Raw genomic sequence first — 22,799 nt, 5'->3', positions numbered from 1 at the left:
ACCCCCGGTTTTCCCCCCCCCCCCCCCATCATAATGTCATCTCACATTTCCCTGAAGGAATGAACGAATACAAAGTGAGTGACAGATCACCCTTTCCTCTTTGAACAGACCCAGGACAGCAAGTTCCTGCATCATTATCCAAACTACCCACAAGAGACAGGCTTATGGCCAAACCGTGGATGTCAATAACCCTGTACTTCCACACTATGATAGGAAAAAAGTGCCAAGTCTGAGCCGGAATACTGTGTTATCCCTTTTTGCCTTTGTTTCTCTCTCCATCTCTGTTATGGAGTTCACATCCCTTCCCCAGAAACTGAAACTGTAAATCAGTGATTCCAATTACCTCCTTTAAGGAATTACACCAAGTTTTTAAGCTGTGAAATTGCAGAATTAAAAAATAAGTCTGCTCCTTCATCACATAAGAAAACTTTGTCAAAGTTTCCATGAGGCACCAGTCTTTTTTTAATTCTATTGCTGCTGGTATATTTCGTAGTTCTAGCAACATTTAGGAGCTTGCATATAAATAATCACTCATTGTTCGTACTTTGTTTCAGCCTCTAGCAAGTACAACATAGCTGTAGTAACTTAGCCTCATCGACTGACAACAAAGGATTTCAGTTATAGTTACACAGTAACACAAATCAGAAGTTTATTTCAGTTATAAAATACATTAAGTTAAAAAAAGGATTACAGATGGTGTTAATTGATGACAAAGTTCATCATGGTTTTTTTCTAGGTTACAAATTTCAGTTCTCACCTGCTATTACTGTGTTCACACATTCATATAAGAGAGACATGGCTGAGGTGCTGAAACAGAAATCAAGTATTTTAAATAAGGAATAAAACCGCCACATTTTGAAGAATTGTCAGCAGTACCTTGGAGCCAGTTAACACCTTTAATTACACAAGAAATTGCCAGTATTCTGTTCCATATGCCTTCAAACTAGATGAAAAGATTCTCACTTAAAAACTGTTGGGGGGAGGAAGGGCAACTGCATGTTTTAAAAAAAAATAATCTTCTCCGAGAAGCAGCAAGTAACAGCACTGTAACACAAGGAATGAGGAAGGAAGCGGTTACTCAAAACCTCAGTACCAGTTACAGAGCACTGAAGCAATCTTGTCCAAGGATCAAATCAAATCCTCTGTGAAGGTCAAAAATTCACGCTAAGGCAGGCAGATGGAGAACCTCAAGTCTCTCTCTCCAAAGCAAACGAGTCATGCACAAACAGCAGACTCTTGACATGCTCATCCCTATAAGTGAGCAACCCATTTTCAATGTCTGATTTCCCCCAAAACTTAAATTCAAGACAACTTTTGCCAGTTGAACACACACACAGTGCAATTCTGAGGATTTCAAAGGTACTTACAAATCCTGATCTACACAAGAGGGAAACACACAAGAGGGAAACACAGTGAACCTCACGAGTAACTAAGGAGCAGACTCCAGAAGCAAGGTCTGCAAAGGTAATAAGCAAACAACTCTGGAGGCAGCAGTCAGAAGCGATACCGTGAAGGTCACTCAGCACACCATACACCTGACTCTAGTATGCTCAGAACCAAGGCAGTCATTTCTGCTCCCTATGCACTTCATGGTGGATGGCAGGGTAGTTTGCCTTATGTGTAAGTGATACGAGATCCAAAATGACTGAATGGAGACCAAACCGAACAGGATTAAGTGCTCACAAATAATAAAATGAATGACTAATATGGGAGTTGGGGAGAGGAGGTAGAGGCAGGATTGAAGACATATTATCCATCTTCCTGCTTTTTCTGGCAAAGTACTGTTTCTGGTGAATTTGTATCTATTTGTCACTGCTGCAAAAAATCCTTTTTAGGTATTTGGATGCAAAGCTGCTGGCTGGTCTGCTCTGAACCAGCCTTAAAGGCACACTAGGAGGACAGACAGAAATTGTTTGCCTAGAACTGCTCTCATGGCTACACGGATATCCATTTAAAATTTGCTCATTCCCATCTATCTTCTTGCTCTGCCACATGAAGAGAAACAAACCTTTTAATTTAACAACTCATGCATAAGATCACACTTCCTTTTCATAACCGGGAAAATACATGTACTCCCTCCAAGACATCTACTTTCTGATTTCAGTTCAGAATTAGATCCAAGACAACACTACAAACCAGCTTTAACAAGGGACAAGGAAATATCTCCAAATTTATCTAATCTGTATTTAGGATGTATATTAAAGGAAGCTCTTCCAAAACACATCTGGGCTGACAAAGGCATGAGAAAGAACTTTAATAGGCTGCTTGTCATGCTGCTTTGGTGGGTAAGGCACTAATAAAAAAGTCAAGAACCAAACGTGTGCAGGTGAACAGAAGAGGCAAATATACAGCTGAGCCTTTTTTAAGCCGGAGTTTTTATATCCTCCATAGTAATCTCTGGCTTAAAACATAGTGAAAGGAAAGCAAATTGCTCCAATTTTCATGCATGCTTTGGAGAAATTCATGCTGACAGTCAGACACACAAAGACTTTCCTTTAAGGTATTTTATCTCTCTTAGGTTTTCCAGAAATAGTCCTGATATGATTGCCTTTTGATATTTGAAGCCAATCTATCGAGACTCAAGAGAAAGTTCAGAAACGCATCCGCAGACCTAGCTACTGACCTACCTAACAGGCACTTCACCAATCCTGAATGAACAAAGTAACATTTGTCACACATACCTATGGATGAGGTTGGTCAGAGGCTCAATCAGTTTCTTTCCCAGCCTAGGTTCTAACGGAGTAAGAGCACCAAACTATTAAAAAAGAAGTGCAGACAAGAAAGTGATTTAATAGCTGCTTTTAAACAGTATAAAAACATAATTTAAATTGCAGCTCATTATATTTAAACCAAGCTATATTAAAATATTTTTCTCTCTTTGGTTTTGTCCACAAACACTAGAAGATATTCCTGGTTTCTTTTTATTCGGATTTAATGGTAACTATACCTCCAAGCAAGAAATCTATTTTCGCACCCAAGGTAATTTAATGAGAACCCCAATCCTGTAAAGATAGAGCCAGAATACTTGCCAGTTTTATAATTTTAATGAGAACCCAATTATTGGTTGACGACGTCATCAACTTGAAAAAGAGCGGAGCAAGGGAAAGGTAGTTTTTGGGATTGCGTCGAGCCAGCTCACAAATAACATTTACTGCAGCAGACTGCACACCTGGGAGAAAGAAGTGGGAAAAGCAGAAATCTCATCAATGCCTTAATTGTAATTGAAGTTTCTGGTGCAGAACCCCCAGAACAAAAGCAGCTAAAGAGTCAGACTTGCGTGTCCAAGAGGAATGGTTCAGCCTCATTACCAACCATGAGGTAGCGAACTAAACACAAGAACGCAAAAACAAACTGAGAAAGGATTTTTTCATTTTGGCTATTTTGTAATATATCAGTAAGCTGGGTATCTGCTTTGGGCCCAGTATTAGCAAGAACAGGACACTGCCAGCCTCCTTCCCCCTTGACTGCAGATAGCTTGTTTGTGGGACACAGGCAACATAATAATCAATAATCCTACCCACCATAAAGTTTCCAAATGCTCTTGCTTCTTTAAAATGTATTATTTAGACATGTTTAAATACAACACAAAAATAATGAATCCTTAAACAATCTGACTGGACAAGTTCATTCCCTTCTAATTGCTCAGCCTCTAAATTGATTGTTGTCAGTTTGGAATCTTTTAATCTAGATAGTCTGGGTTTTCTAGTAGAGAGCAGTCCTTTTCGCCATAAAGCATAATCGGTACTTTCTTCCCCTGTTTGCAGGCGAGGAGTGTGTGTCTTTTGCTTTCTTTAAAAACATTGTCCCTGGAAGATGCATCTTACATGCCCACACCACATTAGTCCAGTACATGCAATCAAGTTTCTCCCTCTGAACTGGAGATCGCAGAACTGCATCGTACACGGAATTCTTGAAACAAGTGTATGGGGTTTTGGTGCAGTGAGGGAAGACTGAGTAGAAGTGTGACTATGATACAGAGCAATTGCAAATTTCCTGTGCTGCAGGTGAATTGCACTGACACAGTACTGAAGGGCCCAAACAGCAGTCTGGACTCAAAGTTTAAATTTAAAAAAATAGAGGAAAAAAAAATACTAAGTGATGTGAAACTATTTTAAGTACATCCACTGCAAGCCAATAGCTGCAGCTCTGTGAAAGAGCACAGGAAACAACAACAAAAACCCAAACCCTGAAATCAACTGAAATATTTTCAATAGCCAAGTTAAGTAAGCAACAAACCAGGACTCATTAAGTAGCTTTGTCCCATTAAGGTTTAATCCACTCATACAGTTTCAATAGCTTTGGGTTTGAAGTAAGAATTGGACATTTTAAAGAATGTATTTTTAATATGGCAACATCTGTCGAAACTCTCATATGCTCATCTAACTATTAAACAGGCAAATCAGTACCCAAAAGAAAATTACAGCATTTTTCATGTATTCTTCTCTCCACAAGCTCTAAAAGCATGTATACCTAGCTGTTCTGGAGCAGAAGTAATTTACTAAAATCCACTCACCAGGATCTGGATCTTCAAGTTTCTCTTTAAGGCGAGGAAACGCGGGACGGAGGGACTCTGGGTATTTCAAAAAAACTTTGTACATGATTAACACTGCCTTCTTCCTGATGTAAGGCTTTGTATGAGACATCTGTTAATGAAACAATTGCAATCAGGCTCTCAGCAAATTTGTGTTTCCAGATTCTTCTCAAGGTCCTTATGTCCAAAATTTCTTTCTGGGAGACTCAACTGTTTTTCAAAAACTCAGCTTTGAGGGGAGAGCAAAATACTGTCATTTATCACCAAAACTAACAGAACTATTCACGGTAATCCTCTTGAGCTAACTAAGGTCTGTAAAGGCTCCCCAAAACCCCCACAAGAACAAAGCATCAGTTTTCACATGTAACAGTTCTAAATTTAACAGATATTTACCAGATTTGAACAATTTAACATTCTTTAATTACAGGAAAAAGTTATTTCAATCTTATCAACTCACCAGTGTCATGATGTCATTTGCCAAGTCCCTGGCAAGATCTGGAGTAACAAAACAGGACAAGCCAGTCAGTGCAACTCCAGTATCATACTGGTTAGGGCTACTCAGATCCTAAAAAAGGAAAAACAGGCTCAAAAATTTAAGATCACACAGGATGTTGAGAAACAGCTTTCTCAGACCAATTTTATTCACTCCACACATATGAAGCAGAGCTCCTACTTCACGCGAATATTTGTATCAACTATTAACAGAAGTGTCCTCCATCACCTGCTAAAATACAGCTAGCCTGGGGTTTAATAATGGGCATGAGGAATCATAATTAAACAATAGATGGATGACTGCAACACAAAAGCAATTAGAGATATCATACCTTGGTGGTATTTTAGGAATGGCAAATAACTTTTAAAAACTCATGACATGATCACAAACATATTTAAAGTCCTAAAAAACTGGTATTAAATACTAACCCTGCTAAATGAAAGCCCAACTGTCATCAACTTCACTGGGAACAGGCGCTCTTGTCGAGTGCTTAACAGTGTCCTAGCTTAATCTATTAGAGAATGAGATTACTTTCCTTCCAAGCTGCTTGCAGCACCATAACTTTCAGTCCATAAAGATGTAACACAAGCTAGGGTGTAGAATAAATCTTATTGGTCAAGTTTCCTTGGACTTATTTGTAGTCAGTATCCTACATAGTCTTTCAGGTATTTCTAAGCTTCAGACTCTTAACAACATTAATATTCATATCTGAGTATGTTCAAGTATAGATTATAAAACCAGACCTCATTGAACACAGAGCATCACAGGACCACTCCTTAACTGCAGTTATTAGGAAACAAAAATACGAAGTGAACTGCACAGAGCATTCCCACATGAACTACCGGAATTAACTGTCCAGATTCACGAGTACACGGAGGCTGCTTTAGGAGAGCTAAACATAGCCAGGCCTTCAGGGTTCTGTGCCATTTGCATCTCATTTTAAAACCTTTTGCAGGTGGTAGGAAATTGGATTCTACTTCAAGAATAACAAAATCTACTTCTTAAGGAGCAACAAAACTTTGCAATTTATTCTGGCTTTAATGTATTTTGAGAACTGATAACCCCTTAAAATACAAAGTTGCTAGATCAATGAAACATGAAAAAGCATCTTTATTTATGCCTTTAAGTAAAAACTCAGCACAAAAAGGAAGGAATAGCCTAGTAAGTGACTGAAATTCAGTATAATAAAATCTCCATAATAAAGAAAATGGATGGACATGATTAAAAATATGTACTTGTCAGAGCAGAACAGTTTAAAAGATAAAGGGAAAAGCACTAGTTCTTTAGGAAAGATACTGGATAACATCCCACTGATCTTTTTTAAGCAAGTAAAAGACATTTTAGCTACTTAGATGGTAAAAATGTAGGCACATCTTGTACTGGATCAGTCAAGTTTTAAAGCAGTGATACTTTAAAAAATTAAACTTAAGAGCTTTAAAAATATATCTGTAATCTGAAGAATAGGAAAATAATCCTGCAACCCAATAACTCTGAAAAAATTCGAGTGCTAAAGCTCTATGAAAATGAATACAACACACTTCAGTACATTAATACAGAACACAACTTTACATATACTCTTCACCATTTTTACACACAATTATACCAAACAAGTCAAAAGCCTGATCTGTTATTGGCAGAAGAAAACGGGCCCTCACAAACAGGAATTTTGTGGAGCCAGGTGACTGCTCATTTTACTTCAGCAATGGGGACATTTTTCTTACCCATTACATTCTTATAAAGGCTGCCAAAGAGACTACTAATATTAACAAAGGTTATTGTTGTCACCATTCACTGTGATAAATAAACACAGAGAGCTGGTATGAGACAGCACGAGGGAAGCCTATGGACAGCTCCTGAGTACTTCATTCAGCTTGTGGAATGAGAGTAGACTGTAAACCAAGTAATTAGAATTCTACTTAAACACCTTTAGATTCCTAAAAGAGATATACTTCATACAGATTTGAAAATACAAGTAGGGAGACAGTGCAAGAAAAAATTAAGAACTGAAGTCAAAAGTTTACCTTTCGGATCTGATTAGTAGTCAACATAATTACATCAGTCCCTTCATGAAAGCACTGAGAGGCAGCTAGGTAACCAATTCTCTGTAAAAAGGCACGGAGAAAAAAAAAAGACATTAAAAGTAAGTTTAGACAACGTGTAGATGAAAAACAACTGGTAGCTTCATGAGCAATATTAAAGAGATGAACAATTAGACAGTAGGTTTGCATAACAGAAAAGACACAACAGGGTTCTCTATTTGTTCCTGATATAAACCCCCTTTTCTAATCTCAGACAAGTAACATCTCCAGGGATAATACATCTATCTTAAGGATATTAAACTAGCTTCACCTCCTCTACTTTGTTGGAACATACAGGTTCGATGACCACGAAGATGTAGAAATAAAGTAGGATTGTCAGTAGGAGAAATGGAGAATATTACATATATTTTGTCTGTGTTGCATTTAGTACAAAGCAAGAACAACACCCCTTGACTCCTGACTTTCAGGTATTAAAGCCCAATTTGGAAACTATTCCTTACGAGGTAACATTCTGCCTCATTTGGTGAAAAAGGTCTGCAACACAGAGCATGAAAAAGACCTTTCAAGAAAAATTATAAAGCTAAATATGGCTGCTACTAGGAATCTTAGGTGGTCTTCACAAAAAAATACCCTGTTTTTTCACAAAAGATATTTGACAGCTATTGTCAAACATCTGGTAGAAAAAGCCTATACTAGCAGGTCAAGTATTATCCACATACTAGAAACAAATACAGTCTACTTCCTTTCCGTATTGAAGAAAGAAAACCAAAAGATGGTGTACCAATGCATTCATTAAATACAGTAATGAAACAGCTTGGCTAGTACAGCTGTAGTTACAGAGAACTCACTTTGAATGTAAACTTCGATGCACTCATGACTTCAATAATATTGAAAGCAGCCCAACTGATGTCATAGCCCAGCATCTGTAACTGTGAGCAGAGAAGCCAAGATAACAAACTTCTGAAATAAGAGACTCAAGAAAATAGGTAAAGATACCTCAGAAAATTGAAGATGGAACAAGAGTCCAAAAATAATACTATAAGGCATCTCAAGTTCATGAGTAATGTTACATTCTATGCCACTCGCAGGAAGTGAAAGAAGTCTCAAAGTTCCACCAGAAGCAAGTTTTAAATAGTTTGCATTAATTCCAGGTACTACATATGCAGTTATATAAGCATCATTGTGAAGGGTTTTTTCCCTGGATTTTTTTTTTTTAAATAAAAACCAGAACTGAACCACAAAAATAATTCTTTAACAGTATTTCCCTCCCCTTCTTGACAAAGGACTGCGCAAAGAGAAACAAACACCAGTTTCAAGTGCTCATGCACCTGTGTGATAAAAAACAATCCAGTTGAAAACAACTTTTTAAGTTGGATTAGTTTTAAATTGGATTAGCTTCCTGACCTGTCTCAAGAAAATAAAATTGTACCAATAGTAGTGCCAGCGCAATGAACAGAATGGGAATATGCAGCCTCTGACGTCAGACGCATGTGGGAGCATTTTCACCTGCAGCCTGCACTTACAACAGTCTAAGAAACCGCAGTCTAAGAAAAGCAGGCATTCAGACCGAAGACTAGCTCCTAGTCAGCAAGAAAGAAAAAAAACAAAGATGCGATTACATCGTAACCCAGCAAGGCACTTACATATGTAAGTTTGCAGACTGCATTTGCTTTCACTGCAATGTTATCCTGCTTCAGCTCCTGCTTGATCTCATCAATGCACTGGGAGATGTATTTTGCCTGAGGAAAACAAACAAAAATTTGTGCTCATTTACCAGTTTTGTAGATTTCCAGCATGTTAGGGGGGAGAAGCAGCAGAACTCATCATTTGCAAGCACCAAGTCACACACAGGCTATTTAGGTAAGCACTTAATTCTGACGAAACTACTCATTAACAAGAAATGTCACAGCTCTATTACAAAACCAAAAGTACACCAAGATGTTTCTTCAGTGGTTTCCCTTCTCCCCCGTCTCCCTCGCAATTACACTGTTCAGTCCAGAGCTCTAGTTTCAAAGATTTGTGAAAAAAAGGTGTTCAATGGAGATTGTGTACCTAGGGGTCTGAACAAAACCTGAGTTCCACCATTCCTAGAACACACACTAGTCACTCACCTCAAGGGGAAGTCAGAGATCACCCATTCACTACCTGTCTAGAAAAAAACTATGTCAAACGCTATTAATAGCTCACAAATTTAAGGTGGCTGACAAAAATACTATGAGCTACTCTTCTTTTGGGCACACTGTATACAGATGGCCCTGCAGATGTGCACCCACAACAGTCCTCACGCCTGAAGGGACACAGCACGAGTCTCATACGGGGTACAGGTACTTCTCGCTGTAACCCTTGCCATCCACCCCAACCACGGCGAGGACACCCCCCTCCCTGGTTCACGACTTAGATGAGCAATTTTGCCATCTACACATTTTGAGAAGCAACAGTTATTTGTATGAATTTCTCAGTAATTCAGAGAGCCAAATGTCACAATGTTTACATTTAAATATGGGTCCTTCATTTCTTTCCAAACAATCACGTCTGTGCTTGTGGGAGGGATGTGGCAAATGCATGATTTAAAGATATCTGTACAGATTTTCCTTTAGAAGTAGGCTTAGCTCAGTCAGAGATTCTTTCAGTTCACAATTAATTATGATTTAAGTACTGAAGGTATCTGCTACAGAAATAATGAAAATTTAAAAGCAGAGAAGTAATCTCTCTTTAGAAAGCCACACATGCACCAGGGCATTTCACATTCAATATAAATAAATCAACTGCCAGGGGAACCAGGTCAGAAACAGATTACCTAGTTCCAAAATAAAATCCTGCCCGAATACCACTACCTTCCCCCCAAAAGATATTTTCAACATAGAAATCTACTGGCCTGCCTCTAATTCACATTTCTCCCCTTTACACTAAATTGTGTATTATCCCAACAATTCATTGGTCTTTTACAATGTCCTAGAGTGATACTCATGCATCAGGTCATAAAAGTTTGCTGCTAGAAGCAAAGAATGTTATTTTTAACAAGTAGCAGGTGACAATAAAAAGAAATTGTACAAGGTCTATAGCGCAAAGAGACACTGCAATGATCCAGGTGAGGAAAGGTTGCAGCAGAATTTTAATGCAGCAACTTCACACTCCAAGCAGCAGTCATGTAGCAACAATTTACTCTGCTATCATTCAGTCTAGCGATACCAGAATTAGAATCCACCATCAGGACGCACGGTGAATACGCGTAATTCTGAGGAGCAGCAGCTTCACTGGTTTAACAGCTTCTATATAAGCAGAATAATTATCTGGCTTTTCTCTCAAACCTCAAACTTACAGAGGGATAAAAGCCAGCTCCTCCATGGCACGGGTAAGCTCAGGTGGAACCACATTTGTTATTTTGAGACTTTTACTAAAAGTCTTTGTTGACCTCTATGGAGCTCCTGTCTGACCCATTCCTGCAGCCTATTGAGGTCCCTCAAACAGCAGCCCTGCTCTCCAGCATAACGTAACTCTAAGGTCTGACGAAAGAAAGCTGGCAAATGAATTTACTTGAAGAAATTTAAGATATTCCTAAATGCCTGTATTTGGGGTAGAAATACTATCTTTGCAATGGGAACTTTCATGTTAAGAGAGGGCATGCTAAGCACCAAACAACCCTTTCCTCTACAGAGATACCCATCTGTCCTCCTGGATATGGACGAGTGGATCACATCTGCCAAAACTGGAGATGGCATCGCCCCCAAATGCTTAACAACGTAGAGTCCAAGTGACTTCTCCCAAGAAGCAGAAGACTTGGGATTCTAAACCCATCGCCTGAGTGTGATTCAGGTCCAGACAACTCCCACGGGAAGTTTAAACTCTTGAGTTTAAACTAAAAAAAACTTCTGATAGTAGAAAAGACACACTCGATCAGAGATGCTGAAAGAATGACTTATACAACATGCAACTGATCTACAAATACATCGTACCTAGCCTTGAATTATGCACACATAAGAGCACGCTAGAACAGGGTCACAGAATCCTTCACACGTATATCTCATTGCTGCATCTTGATCAGCAAGCTCAGCACTGGTTCTCAGCGCAGAATACTAACATGCAGGTTCTCAGTCTTTATGTCCATAACCAGAAAGCATTATTGTCATTTCCCATAGCATCTACCCCAAAACTATTTAAACATTAGCATAAGCTTCCTGAAAACCTCTTGGGAGTTGAAGGCAAACCACTGTGTGACCAGGAGAGGAAAATAAGAGTACAGGAAAGTTCAATAATGTACAGCCTGGCACAGCCGAATACAGGCTCCCGAGTCACTAGCCACACTCGATGGCCCCTGCAGCCTGCAGGCAAACCCCTGTCTACCAGTTAGCCTACCATAATGAGCAACTCCTTTAAAGAGGGTGGAAAAGTATATTACAGAACTCAGAATCAGATCTGAAACTAAAATAAGGGATTTTGAAGAGCAGAAAGAAGTCCTTCCAAAATAGCTGTACTTCAAATCCTAAAAGACCACAAGGAATGAAAGACCCTATATATAGAAAGCTTTAAAGGATCAGCAGGTATTAACTTTTTGTTAATCTCTGTGGAGTAGCACTGCAATGAACGAGCAATATGAAGAAAGCTGATCTATTTAGTCTCCCATTTAAACCTGAAACCCAACCACCACACCCTAGCCAGATTCCCTACCACTTTTAACATCTACGTAAATACGAAGGAAACAAGTACGCACGCACGGATCTTTAGCGAAGCTCTTCCCCGGTCTCTGGCTAGTGGAACCGCTGACCTCTGCAAAGCACGGGACAGGAGGCTGCACAAAACATTTTCATGCTGACTGATACCCTCAGGCCCCACACTGCAGCCCGCAAGCTGTTCAATTCAGACAGCCAAGCTAGACGGTGGAAGGGAGAACAACCACTTGACGCAATGAAGAAAAAATGGTAGTCACTCAGCAAGGCCTAAATGTTTGCAGGGAAAAAAAAACATTTACGTACAGGGCAAAATCTGGATACTTTTCCCAGCATTGATTCACTGATAGTTTTTGTATAAATCCTTCTAATATAGCGATATCCTAGTGTGGTAATTAAAAATAAGTACTTCCCAGGATATAACTGGCTCAGTTTTTCCTAAAATGCTTTTGAGATCCCACGAAGAAAGGAATGCAAAAGGAAAATACTTCAGAATTCATTTATGCTCAGAGTATTTATTATAATATCAATATATTTCTTAACTATTATTTCCTTGCTAATTCTGTGACAATCTTATTTGAAGTCTTCCCAGGATGCTACTCAATTGCTCACACAGTTTGGTCAGTCAGCTGAGGAGCACTTCTAAGTCACAATATTTATAGACCTTTGGACATTCCCAGCCAGACTGCTTAGAGCAAGCAAGGCAATTATAAGGAAGCCTTTCACTCCTGGTGTAGTCGAGAACAAGCAGAGCCATTAAGCAAAAGAACACCCTCAGAATGATGGCAATCCAGGCAAAGCTGCAAGTCTGCAGTCAAAAGCTGAAGGGCATATGATAACACAGGGAAAAGAGCTGAGAGGAGCTCTTTTATTCGTGCTAGGCTGCCAAGAGGGAAAGGAGCCTTTCCCAACCCAGTGGAAAAGGCTCCTTAATGAAATGCTATAGCAACCACTCGGGTGATTGTTTTCTCTCGCATATCCCTCAGAAGGAAGAAGATTACAGAAACACACTCTGAGCAGCGCAGCTAAAACCCAAGTAAAGCATGCAGATGTTAGCAGTAATTACTCAACAAAGCTGTGAATACAGCACAAAGCCGTTACTGCCATTTCTTAATGTATTCCACCAAACAGATGCAGTAAGCATTTTATGTCCATTAACAAAATACACAAGCTAATTTTTAGAATAAGCCCAAATTCCTCAAGAATTCCAAGACCTCACCCAGAAAATATGTGCATGTAAAGCAGTGCGAGTGGCTAAAATAAGAATGAAGGTATCAAGAATCGAAGACTCAATCCCTCTGAAACAGAGGGAGGCAGGAAGGGAAAAGTGGGTCATGGTAAGAAGCCAAAATGTCAGTTTACAGGATTTTTCATTTCCCAAGCCATGTTTTTTTAATTAACTTTGAAAAAAACACTAAAACTTTATTCCAAGCTCCAGCCAAGACAGAACTTGGGGTTTGCTGACAATTTCAGAGAGGTTCACAAAAGACTAAGATTTTTTTCAAGCAATGTGTGAACTAAGTGGAAAAATCACTAATCTAACTGAACAACAATTACATTCCTAGGAAATGTGACCCTGCCGTACTTTCATCGGCTGATGAGAAGACACTAACGATTAGAATGGATATCACTGCAGATCCTTTACATTAAATGTAATCATGAAAGCTGTTCATTTCCAATAGTCTTAAAGAAGCTGTACTCTTATCTCAACCGTATACCATCTTCCAAAACCAAGAGATGGCAAACTCATATTCTTACCACTTCGGGATACAGGCCAGCAAACCAAAGGCAGCAGAATCCTCCACCAAAGTCCTTGTCAGGATCTAGCCTCAACCCACTGGATCTGCTGCAGCTGATTTGAGATTCAAACCTGTCACTTACTGCAACAGCAAAGTGCTTTCCACCCAGATGAAACAGCAAAATGTCAGTGAACACCAGTCCCTATTTCTCTTGCATTTTCAGAGTGAAATACAGTGTTTTAAGGAAAGGATGATTAACAGTGAACGGCACAAGGTGCAAGATATGATCTGAGATAAATGCGTAACTACACCATTCTAAAACAGAAAAAGTTTGGAATAAGTAGAACATAAAAATAAATAACTGAAATAAGCACAAAATATGACATTTCTTTTGTTTTAAGCACTGCAGGATTTATCTGTTTTTGTAGCACTGAGACATATGCTTGCCATTAACTCCATGAAATCACGTTGAGCGCAAGCACATGATGATCTCACATGAAAGGAAGATGCCCACTGCTCCAACTTCCAGAAAACCAGCAACAACCGCCCTTTTTTTTTTTTTTTAATAATCTTAAGAAATACTACCTGCGGGATGCAAACCATGTGACATGACCACGATGCTTAATGCAAAAGGCAGTTACTCCACAGACACCTTGTGGAGGCGAAGCAACTTTCGAATTTGTGCTTCAAGCAGAAGATCCTGCTGCAAGCACAGCGCAGATCAGCTGCCACCTCCTAACTTAGGAAGAAGGCTGGAAAGAAATACGTATCACTTGCCAGGCTTCTATCAAAACCCCCAACAGCAGTACTTCACATCAACAAACAGCACTGAACTAGTCAAACAGAATTTATACACCTATACTTGACTATAGTACCTGAAACACAAGCATCGTACCGTGACAGCACAGACTAAATCAAGTGAAGTAACAAACAAGAGCATAAAAAAGCAAAACATGCTGCTTTCCACTCACTTGGACACAGCGCTAGAGATAAGCATATGAGATGTTAACTTCTGTCATACGTAAGTAAAAATATTGTATTATTTAAATACTGTAGAAAAAGCTATTTGAGATAAGTAACATGATCCTTCGTTAAGACTACTCCATGGCTGGATAAAAGAGAGAGAATTCCAAGGTACATGCTATCTCACAACTAACTTCACTAAAACCATTAACCAAGCAAATTAGATAAGCATGTAACAGAATATAAGCAATAACTGAGAATCTCCACAGCATTCATTTAAGCAGGTTTGCAGCCACCAAAATAAAACGGTGCAGAGGGTAGCCAGGTGCAATAAAGAGCTCAGAAAACATGTTACAACTTGAAAGGCATTTTGAAAAAGCCAAGCTTATCTTTCACTCAGCTGTTGATAAACAGTATTACTACACATGTTTTAACATGTCTTAGATTGCCTTTGCTACCTAGCTTTCCAAGGATTTATTCACTCATCTTGTAGGTAGGCTTAAGATCCTAGACCAATGTACTGCTCTTATCAGTGATAAACACTGGAGGCATGAAGGAGAACCTTTGCCATTTCATTTGCAGCAGTCTTCTCCTATACTATTTATTAGAAACATGATGCACTGTCCACCACCCCCTTGTCTATTACAACCAAAGCGAGACAGCAAGACTCCTTGGCCAAACACCACTGATGGAGGAACACGAAAAGTCAATTTACACTTTCGTCTTTTCTTAATGTTTACTGAAATTATACATACCAACCGAAGTTTGGCATGATGCATCCATCTATCCTAAATTGATTCATAAACGAATAAAAACCCTTGAACCTTATTTTAAAAATTCGGAGATGCTGAGCAAGTACTGCACACCTACCAGTTTCAGAGCAGATACTAAACAACCCCAAACAAACCACCACAACGCCATAAGGCACTGTAGAAAAACACATACAATCTTCCAAACATGTACGTAACACTGAAGGATTGGATTTCAGAAAAGAAACACATGTAGAGTTGCAGCTGCTTGTCCAAAGTGACTCCAAGCGAGACCCAGGCCAACACATGCACCCAGAGGAGGACGCTGCCCCAGACACGCGGAGCACTGCAGCACCAGCAGCATCTCTCCGAGCGCCGGGGTATTCTGGCGGTCTCCCACGGTGAGCGCCTTTTCAATTGTCTTTGGGTAAACTGCCGAAGTATTTCACACAAAAGAGCACCTATGCAGAAGCTGGAGCACAGCTACGCAAGCCATCCTGGACCGCCTCCCCAGGCGGGCTAGTCTGAGATGCCGACAGTTGAGTGGGTATTAGACAGCAAAACTCAAAACAGTCCAACATAAATCAGTAAGCATGTATCATCAGCAAGGCTCTAGAGATGTCCCTTAACACATCTCCAGTCTGATCAGTCCCTTAATATAAATGTGTCTCCAGTCTGATCACAGTATTTGTTAATTTAATTGCATGGCAATTGAACAATCCTCAGGGGCCTGTGCTGTCTATATCATACCTGAGCGGACAACTTTTAAGACCAGAGAGATGCGTCAGATAAAAGTGCTTATCCTGGCAAACACAAGATGTACTCAAACTTTTATTTTTACATAACTATGCAAAAGGCTGTGCAAGTACTTTTACAATAGATTTTTCAATTTGCTAGTTCCAGACATATTTCTGTGCATAATTTCAAGCTTTGATAAAGGTAGGCTTCATTATAAGCACGCATTTTGTTGTACATATCGGAAACAGTCCCTTCCTTCTAAGGAACTAAAGCAGCTATTGCTTCCGAGACTCAGCTGACTGGTATTAGTTCAGAGGGAAACATCACAAAAAAAGATGCTTAATAATGTATTAATACTATATCAACACGTAACACTGAAAATAGTACAAAGATGTAACACTGATTTATGCAAAGCTATGAGTATTTCTCAGTTATGGAAAGGTAAGAAGGACAATGAAGAAAAAAGATGGCTCGTGGCCATCGCTGACTTCTTAAATTCAGTGCAAATATTTGTGTAATTAAAGTATATTTGCTCACCTACTCCCTGCTGTACAATCGTATCACTTACTCTAAACAAACTTACATTCCTCAAGGCTGAAGCTTAGTCACACCACGATAGCTAGAAGTGATATATTTTATGCAGCCTGAATTTGTCATGAAGATTCTTCCAGTGGGTTCAAAGTTTCAACACACCCGCATTGATGCCTACTTCCCTTTATACACCTTTAACATATGAATCTCTCAGCGAAAGCTAACAGGTTTGAACATTTAGGTCATAAAATAAACAACAATAAAAAGGAAACAGCTAATACAAAAACCAGCACTCAACTATGCGGTCTACAAACTCCATTTGATCAGCCTACTGGCCAGTGACTGAGGAGGTAAGCCAGTACGAACCAAACATTTTTTCACGCTCAGTTACGCTTCAGTATTCAACAGGACTTGTAAGTATTGTCAGTTATTTTGAATGTATGCTTCTTATTTAAAAAAAGCACTCAACCGCCTTTATGAGCTACTAACGCTACCACCAACCATGTTATTTTCTGCACCTTTTACCTTACTCAAATACCTTTATACTTCCTGCCACCTGGATTTAAGCAGACTCTCCTTTAGATTATGAAGCATTTCCATTTTTCAGCGTGAACGATCAGGGTTTTTTAATAACCTAAGGAACACAAATGCTTCTTTGTAACCGGTCCCATGACTCAGCCTTTCTGATGCACGCTGTTTAATGCTTCCCTTGCTGCTCTTCACATCACACCAGAAATGGGACATGCTACCAAAGAATACTTCTAAGTGAAAAACCTAAAGGTACACTTTGTACACCAAATATATTCACTAACCCACATCACAGAGGAAGAGGTTTTTCAGTCACTTTTGTGGACGCTGACGACATTAGAGGAAATCACAAAAGGCCCCATTTTTCGCACTCAGCGCTGGGACAAAGAGAGCTGCATCAAAAAAACCAACTCTCTGAAGATGACCACGGTACAGAAATGTAGTTAGTATCTTTATTCTGCTTTGATTTTTCTGGCCGTTCTTCCACCGGCCTCGCAAAAGGTGCAGTGTATAGGCCGCTCCATTTCTTAGGACGAGGTACCAGAAAGCTCTTCCTCTTCCGTGGACCTGCCCAGGCAGAATTTTTACTTACACGTGTGAGAAAGCGATCTGTCTAGAGCATTTCAAACCCTCAGAAGAGACAGCTACAAAAGGATCTGGACTGGGAACAAAGCTATTAGCCCCACTTATGCCACAGTCAATTAAGTAATATTTAACACAGGAGAAAGCAAGAAGCTAATGAAAGGCAGCACTAATGCAAAGCCTCAGCCGCGCTCTGCTTGTAATCACACAAGAAAAAGCCCACACCCTGGCTCGTGTTCCACAGCTCCGGGCCCTTTATTTTCTATGACACAGCAGGTAAGGCAAGGACACTGTTACACTGGGCCTTGCTACCTCTGAGGCCACTACTAGTCTGCTTTTTTACCAATTGGTGTGAGGTCCTTATCCAACCTTCTTTTGTGTATTGTTTCTATTTCTGACTTTGTCTTTTCCAGCGATTCACATGCTCAAAGAATTAACAATAGCAACTCTAGATCCACTTGAAAGTGCGTGGAATAATGAGCTCCCTTCAAAGATATTAACACACATATGACAAGCAGTAACTGATCGAGCATCAGTGACTGAAAGAGCTGTCTGTCATCGATGAACTGCATGCTGCCTAGCAGTTGGGCTGTTTTTTTAGTTTTGGGCACCGACAAGCTTTTTAGCATTCCTCAAAATTCCCCTATTATCTTCTATCCCATATCCTTTACTATTAGATACTAACACTGCAATAGTGGCTAGAGGCCAAGCCGTCAGAAGACCACAGCATTAGATGGTCGTCAGCCTCGTTGACGACAGGCTGCACCCAAAAGACTTTTGTGATGTTAAAAGATTCCTCAAAACTCCTTACGCCATCATTTCATCTGATAACGTGTCAGAGAAGTAGCTGGCAGTGTGCAGTCGAGCGCAGCAGCCCTATATTTAGGGGAAAAGGTTTTTTAACAATACAAGTCCGCTGTCCTTAGGTAACTGTCACTAAGTGAGAACACGCTGCCAGTTTGGTAAGCCCGGTCTTTCTGAGCAGTGAAATACGTATTTCACAGCATGGACACTCAACACGCCTCTCGTTTAGCATTATATTACCAACTGAAATTAGTTTTTATTTTTTCCAACCAGAAACACTGATTGCTGCTTTCGCTCCTCCAACTTGCTTCTGTACAAAACAACCTCTTAAATGTAAACCAGCAATGAGATACTTATCACCGAACACTACACACAAGAAAATGTGACTTTTTTAATATGCTTTTTCCTGAAAGTATCGATTACCAAAAACATGAAGTGCTAATCCTGGCACACAAGCAGCAGATTTTCTGAAAGAAGAGGGAGGCAATTTTCTCAAGTTATGAGAAGTGTGCAGACATTTCGTGCAGGACTTTAACCCCTTCTCCCTCCTTAAGTGTCCTCCAGTAAATCAAAGACACTTGAAACACAGAGGGCTACGGTCTGAACAGGACAAAGCACCACATATTTAACATCTGTTTCTGTTACTTTATCATTTCAGTTTTATAAAGGAACCTCTCACCGTGGCATCTGACAGTAGCTTCCTTGCTGGGAACAACAAACTTCTTAACTGCAAATACAAAACACTGTGCAAGAGCCAAACAGCATCAAAGGATTATCCCTTCCTTTATTTCACATTCAGGAGAACATCCCTAAACAGAAATAATTTCTCAGTTTGGAATATCTTGGAAAAAATCCATTATACTTTTAACAGGCTATCGTACAAGCCATTCCCCTCTTGAGCCTGCTGTGTAACACATCCCTAAAAAGTAGGCACAAAGTGGGAACAGTTATTCCATAGGGTACAAAACCACCTAACAACAGGTGAAAGAGTCACTGCTTTCATTATCTTAAGGATTCATTTTGCAAATGAAAGAGAGAGAATGAGATATTAGAAGTGAAGGTCAGGGTAGAATGGAATAGGATCGAGTCTTTCTTGCAGGTTTGCCTTTCCCTCAAACTTTGAACTGGCACTGGGAAACACCACAGGGATTAAAGCATCTGTACAGACTGTTGAAAAGTAAACACAACACGTCAAACTAGGAAAAGATCTAATGCTGTTTTGCTACCTCATTCCTTCCACACTAGCGTTTACTTCACACAGAAGGATGATGCAGCTCCAATTTTCCCCGGAAGACTGGAAAATGGACAGAGTATGTCTGCACAGAAAGGCGACTGTGTTAACTAACTCCTATCCCTTACCTCTCATCCTTACAGGAGACCATCACTTCAGTTTCAGTGTTTTAAACTCAAAATAAATGGGTCAGCTTTGGATACAGACCAGAAACTAGAATGAAAATGGCTTCTGACAGGTAATTAAGCTCTCTGCAGCAAGGATGCGAGCTAAAGTGCCAGGCAGCCTCCAGTACCCTCTCAGTTCCTCTAGTGAGCTGAGGAGGACACTTAAAATTTATTGGTAAAGAGCTTGTGGCGCTCCGTTTACTTCACAACAAGCCTTGGGGTATGTGCTTAAGAGTCCCAGCAATACAGGATGAACATAGAACCATCAAGCAAGAATGCAGTAGGTCTGTTGAAAAGCTGTATTGAGAAACCCATGTCTGAACCGAGGTGACAACCATTTGGCCCATCCTGCACTACAAACACATCCTCGATGCCTCAGTGAAATACGAGATACACTCGCTTGTGATGGTACCTGCAGAGGAAGTGGAAAGGAATAAGTCTTACTGTATCCTATCTACCAGGAGAGACTGCCCAGAAAGATGAGGGGGAAAAGTGATGGCAGAATTTCCATACAATTAAATTCACAAAGACAAAAACCAACACACACAACAGAAATCAACCTTCTGCAAAAAGCATAACTAAATCAGAAGTCAAAGCAATAATCATGCCTTCAATTCCTTCCATGTCATTTTTATTCAACAACCACGGTACCTCCTTTCCAGAGACATCTCTTTCATAGAGTAATTCTTGTTGAGCCAAGATCAACAGCTGATAATCCTTGCCACCAAAGCACGCTGCTGTTTGTTTTAAATAAATTTGCTCTTCTGAATAGGACAAAGTCTTAAGCTTAGACACTTCTCTTGAGGCACACAAACGTCAGTTTAACAACTACATCCAGTATTGGAGCAACACTTAGTAGACACAATGAACAATGGAAGCACTGTAGGAAAAGGAGGAAGAATTTTTGTAGCTACTTCCTCTAAAATACTATTCTGATTTTGTAACATCACCTGAAAACTAGAAAACATCCGTGACCATTGCCTGGGAAGCACTGAATCAACACCCAGCATCTTAGTAACGGAAGATTTACAGCACTCTTCAGCTAGCTGATCCAGAAAAAGGAACAGTCCTATGCTGTTTGCAGCCACTCTATGTAATTGAGCAAAATCTCTGAAGGATTCTGAAAACAGCCTATGCTACAGAAGACACATTTCATCAGTGCAATGCCTACTGATCAACTGAACACACCCTGAAGTTTGGTTTTTAATTTTTGCTGTGCACATGAGGATATAAAAGGGAACTATCCCTGCAGTTACCTATTTTAAAATCTCACAACTTGTATTTCAAACTAAAGAGCTACCATCATTTAAAATACTATCATGCTACAGTCCAACCATTGTAACCAACATCAGCCTCTTACTTACAGTAAGAAATAACACATTTGCTTTGACCTCACTGATTCCTAGAGAGCGTGTATACCTGTATAACAACTTCCTTCAAATATACAGAGCCCTACAAAATTGTCTGAGGAGTATTTTTTCCTAACTCCGAAGGAGATCAAAGCCAATGCATTTTAACTATTTCTTGTCACAGACTAAGAACAAACTCAGTATGGCTTACGATGCACAGGAACTTGTCAATCCTGACTGTGTAACAGCACTTGTGCTCTTTATGAAGTCCTGGAAAAGGAGCTATTTGTCACAAAATTATTTTAGAAATGAGAACAGTACATTCAATCCTCCTCAAAGAGGACTGGTGCCACAAAGGCCTGGACCAGCCTGGACCTTCATCAGGGGGATCCTCAGAGGTTTGACAGTTGATGAAACATTTTCTGTCCTATGCACAAAAGAATAAAGCATGTTTACTAAAAGCAGCATAACAGACGAATTGGGCCTAAGCATGCTATGGGGAAGTGCTCCACAGAAATACTGTTCACCTTTTCCAGCTTTGAGTGTAACGCATTAAGCGTCCGCATAAACATACTGTTTCCACTTCTCCATGTAGTTTTCCACATTTTGCAGGACACTGCACACTTCATAGTAGCACTATCTTCTTCTGTCACCAAATCAATACCCATAAATTTAACATATACTAAAACAAAAATGTAAGTTTTCCAGGTATCATCACTAACAAATAACACCTTGTCCTGTGGACAACAGGCTTAAAAGCCATTTGAACATTCAAGTGGGTTTGGAAGTTGTATTTTCTGTTTCAGTCCAACAGTACCAGTAACGAAGATCATAGTTTCCCAAATCAAGTATTTAATTTATTTACATGTTTACAACTTTTCCAGATACTTTTCATAGCTGATACCATCTGGATATTGTACTCATATGAAGAGACACTGTAGTCTACAAATATTTTTAGCCTGTCACTAACTCCACAGCCACTCACTGATACTCCAGCAAAGCATAACTGTTAGACCATTCATAAGAAAGCTTCTAAGGCCACAACTACTTACTCGAAGATGAACATAAACGATATCCTTAGTGCCCGTTACTTCCCAAATAACATGTGACACTTCAGTGCGGAAAGTCTCACATAACATGTTCTTGACGACTAATTATTTCACCTATACTAATTTCCTGATCACATGCCTCTAATTCAAGAGAGAATAACAGGCCACCACATCCAATTGCTTTCTGCCTACAAAAGCTTTGACACAAGGAAAATATATCTTAGTCAGAAGCTGTACAACATGAATAATTTGAAAGCTGAATTATGACCGAACCCAGCTTTCCTGCATATCAGCTTCACAATGAAGAATGTATAGTTGACTACAGTAGTTGACAGTAGTACAACAGAATTCCTCTATTTCGTATATAGATGTATCAGGGCTCTCAACACCACAGCAACGCACTAAATGGGAAAGCGAGTACCAAGCGCGACCCTCCCTTATCCTCCTTTCCAACTCGTTGCTCCCCTAACGCTTTCTTTTTCTCCCCGAGTCTTTCCCTTTTGGCCTACACCCCAGCGTCATCTTCCTCGTTTTGATTCCCGCTTCCACCTTCCCCAAAACAACATCCCCTTTCCAGGGTGGCCAAGACACCCGGCTGCTTCTGGGCCTGGCGCAGCCTCCCCTGCGGGGAGCGGGGTGGAG

The 22,799-nt window shown here is 39.9% G+C and overlaps 1 protein-coding gene across 1 annotated transcript in view; it reads right to left on the bottom strand.

Moving 5' to 3' along the window:
• Positions 1-22,799, bottom strand: part of AP3D1 (adaptor related protein complex 3 delta 1 subunit) — a 49,195-nt gene that overhangs the window by 23,184 nt on the left and 3,212 nt on the right. Inside the window, exons 4-11 of the mRNA XM_019473551.1 lie at positions 8,707-8,828; positions 7,912-7,992; positions 7,046-7,126; positions 4,989-5,096; positions 4,514-4,643; positions 3,030-3,169; positions 2,682-2,755; positions 758-807 (exon numbers count right to left, since the gene is read on the bottom strand). Coding sequence (XP_019329096.1) covers positions 758-807; positions 2,682-2,755; positions 3,030-3,169; positions 4,514-4,643; positions 4,989-5,096; positions 7,046-7,126; positions 7,912-7,992; positions 8,707-8,828 — 786 coding nt within the window. The remainder of the gene's footprint in view (positions 1-757; positions 808-2,681; positions 2,756-3,029; positions 3,170-4,513; positions 4,644-4,988; positions 5,097-7,045; positions 7,127-7,911; positions 7,993-8,706; positions 8,829-22,799) is intronic.

This window comes from Aptenodytes forsteri, unplaced genomic scaffold (genome assembly GCF_000699145.1).
Source record: "Aptenodytes forsteri isolate BGI_AS27 unplaced genomic scaffold, ASM69914v1 Scaffold391, whole genome shotgun sequence".
In the NCBI taxonomy this organism is placed as follows: domain Eukaryota; kingdom Metazoa; phylum Chordata; class Aves; order Sphenisciformes; family Spheniscidae; genus Aptenodytes; species Aptenodytes forsteri.
The sequence above is the reverse complement of the archived record's forward strand: the minus strand, read 5'-3'. Positions and strand labels throughout refer to the sequence as shown.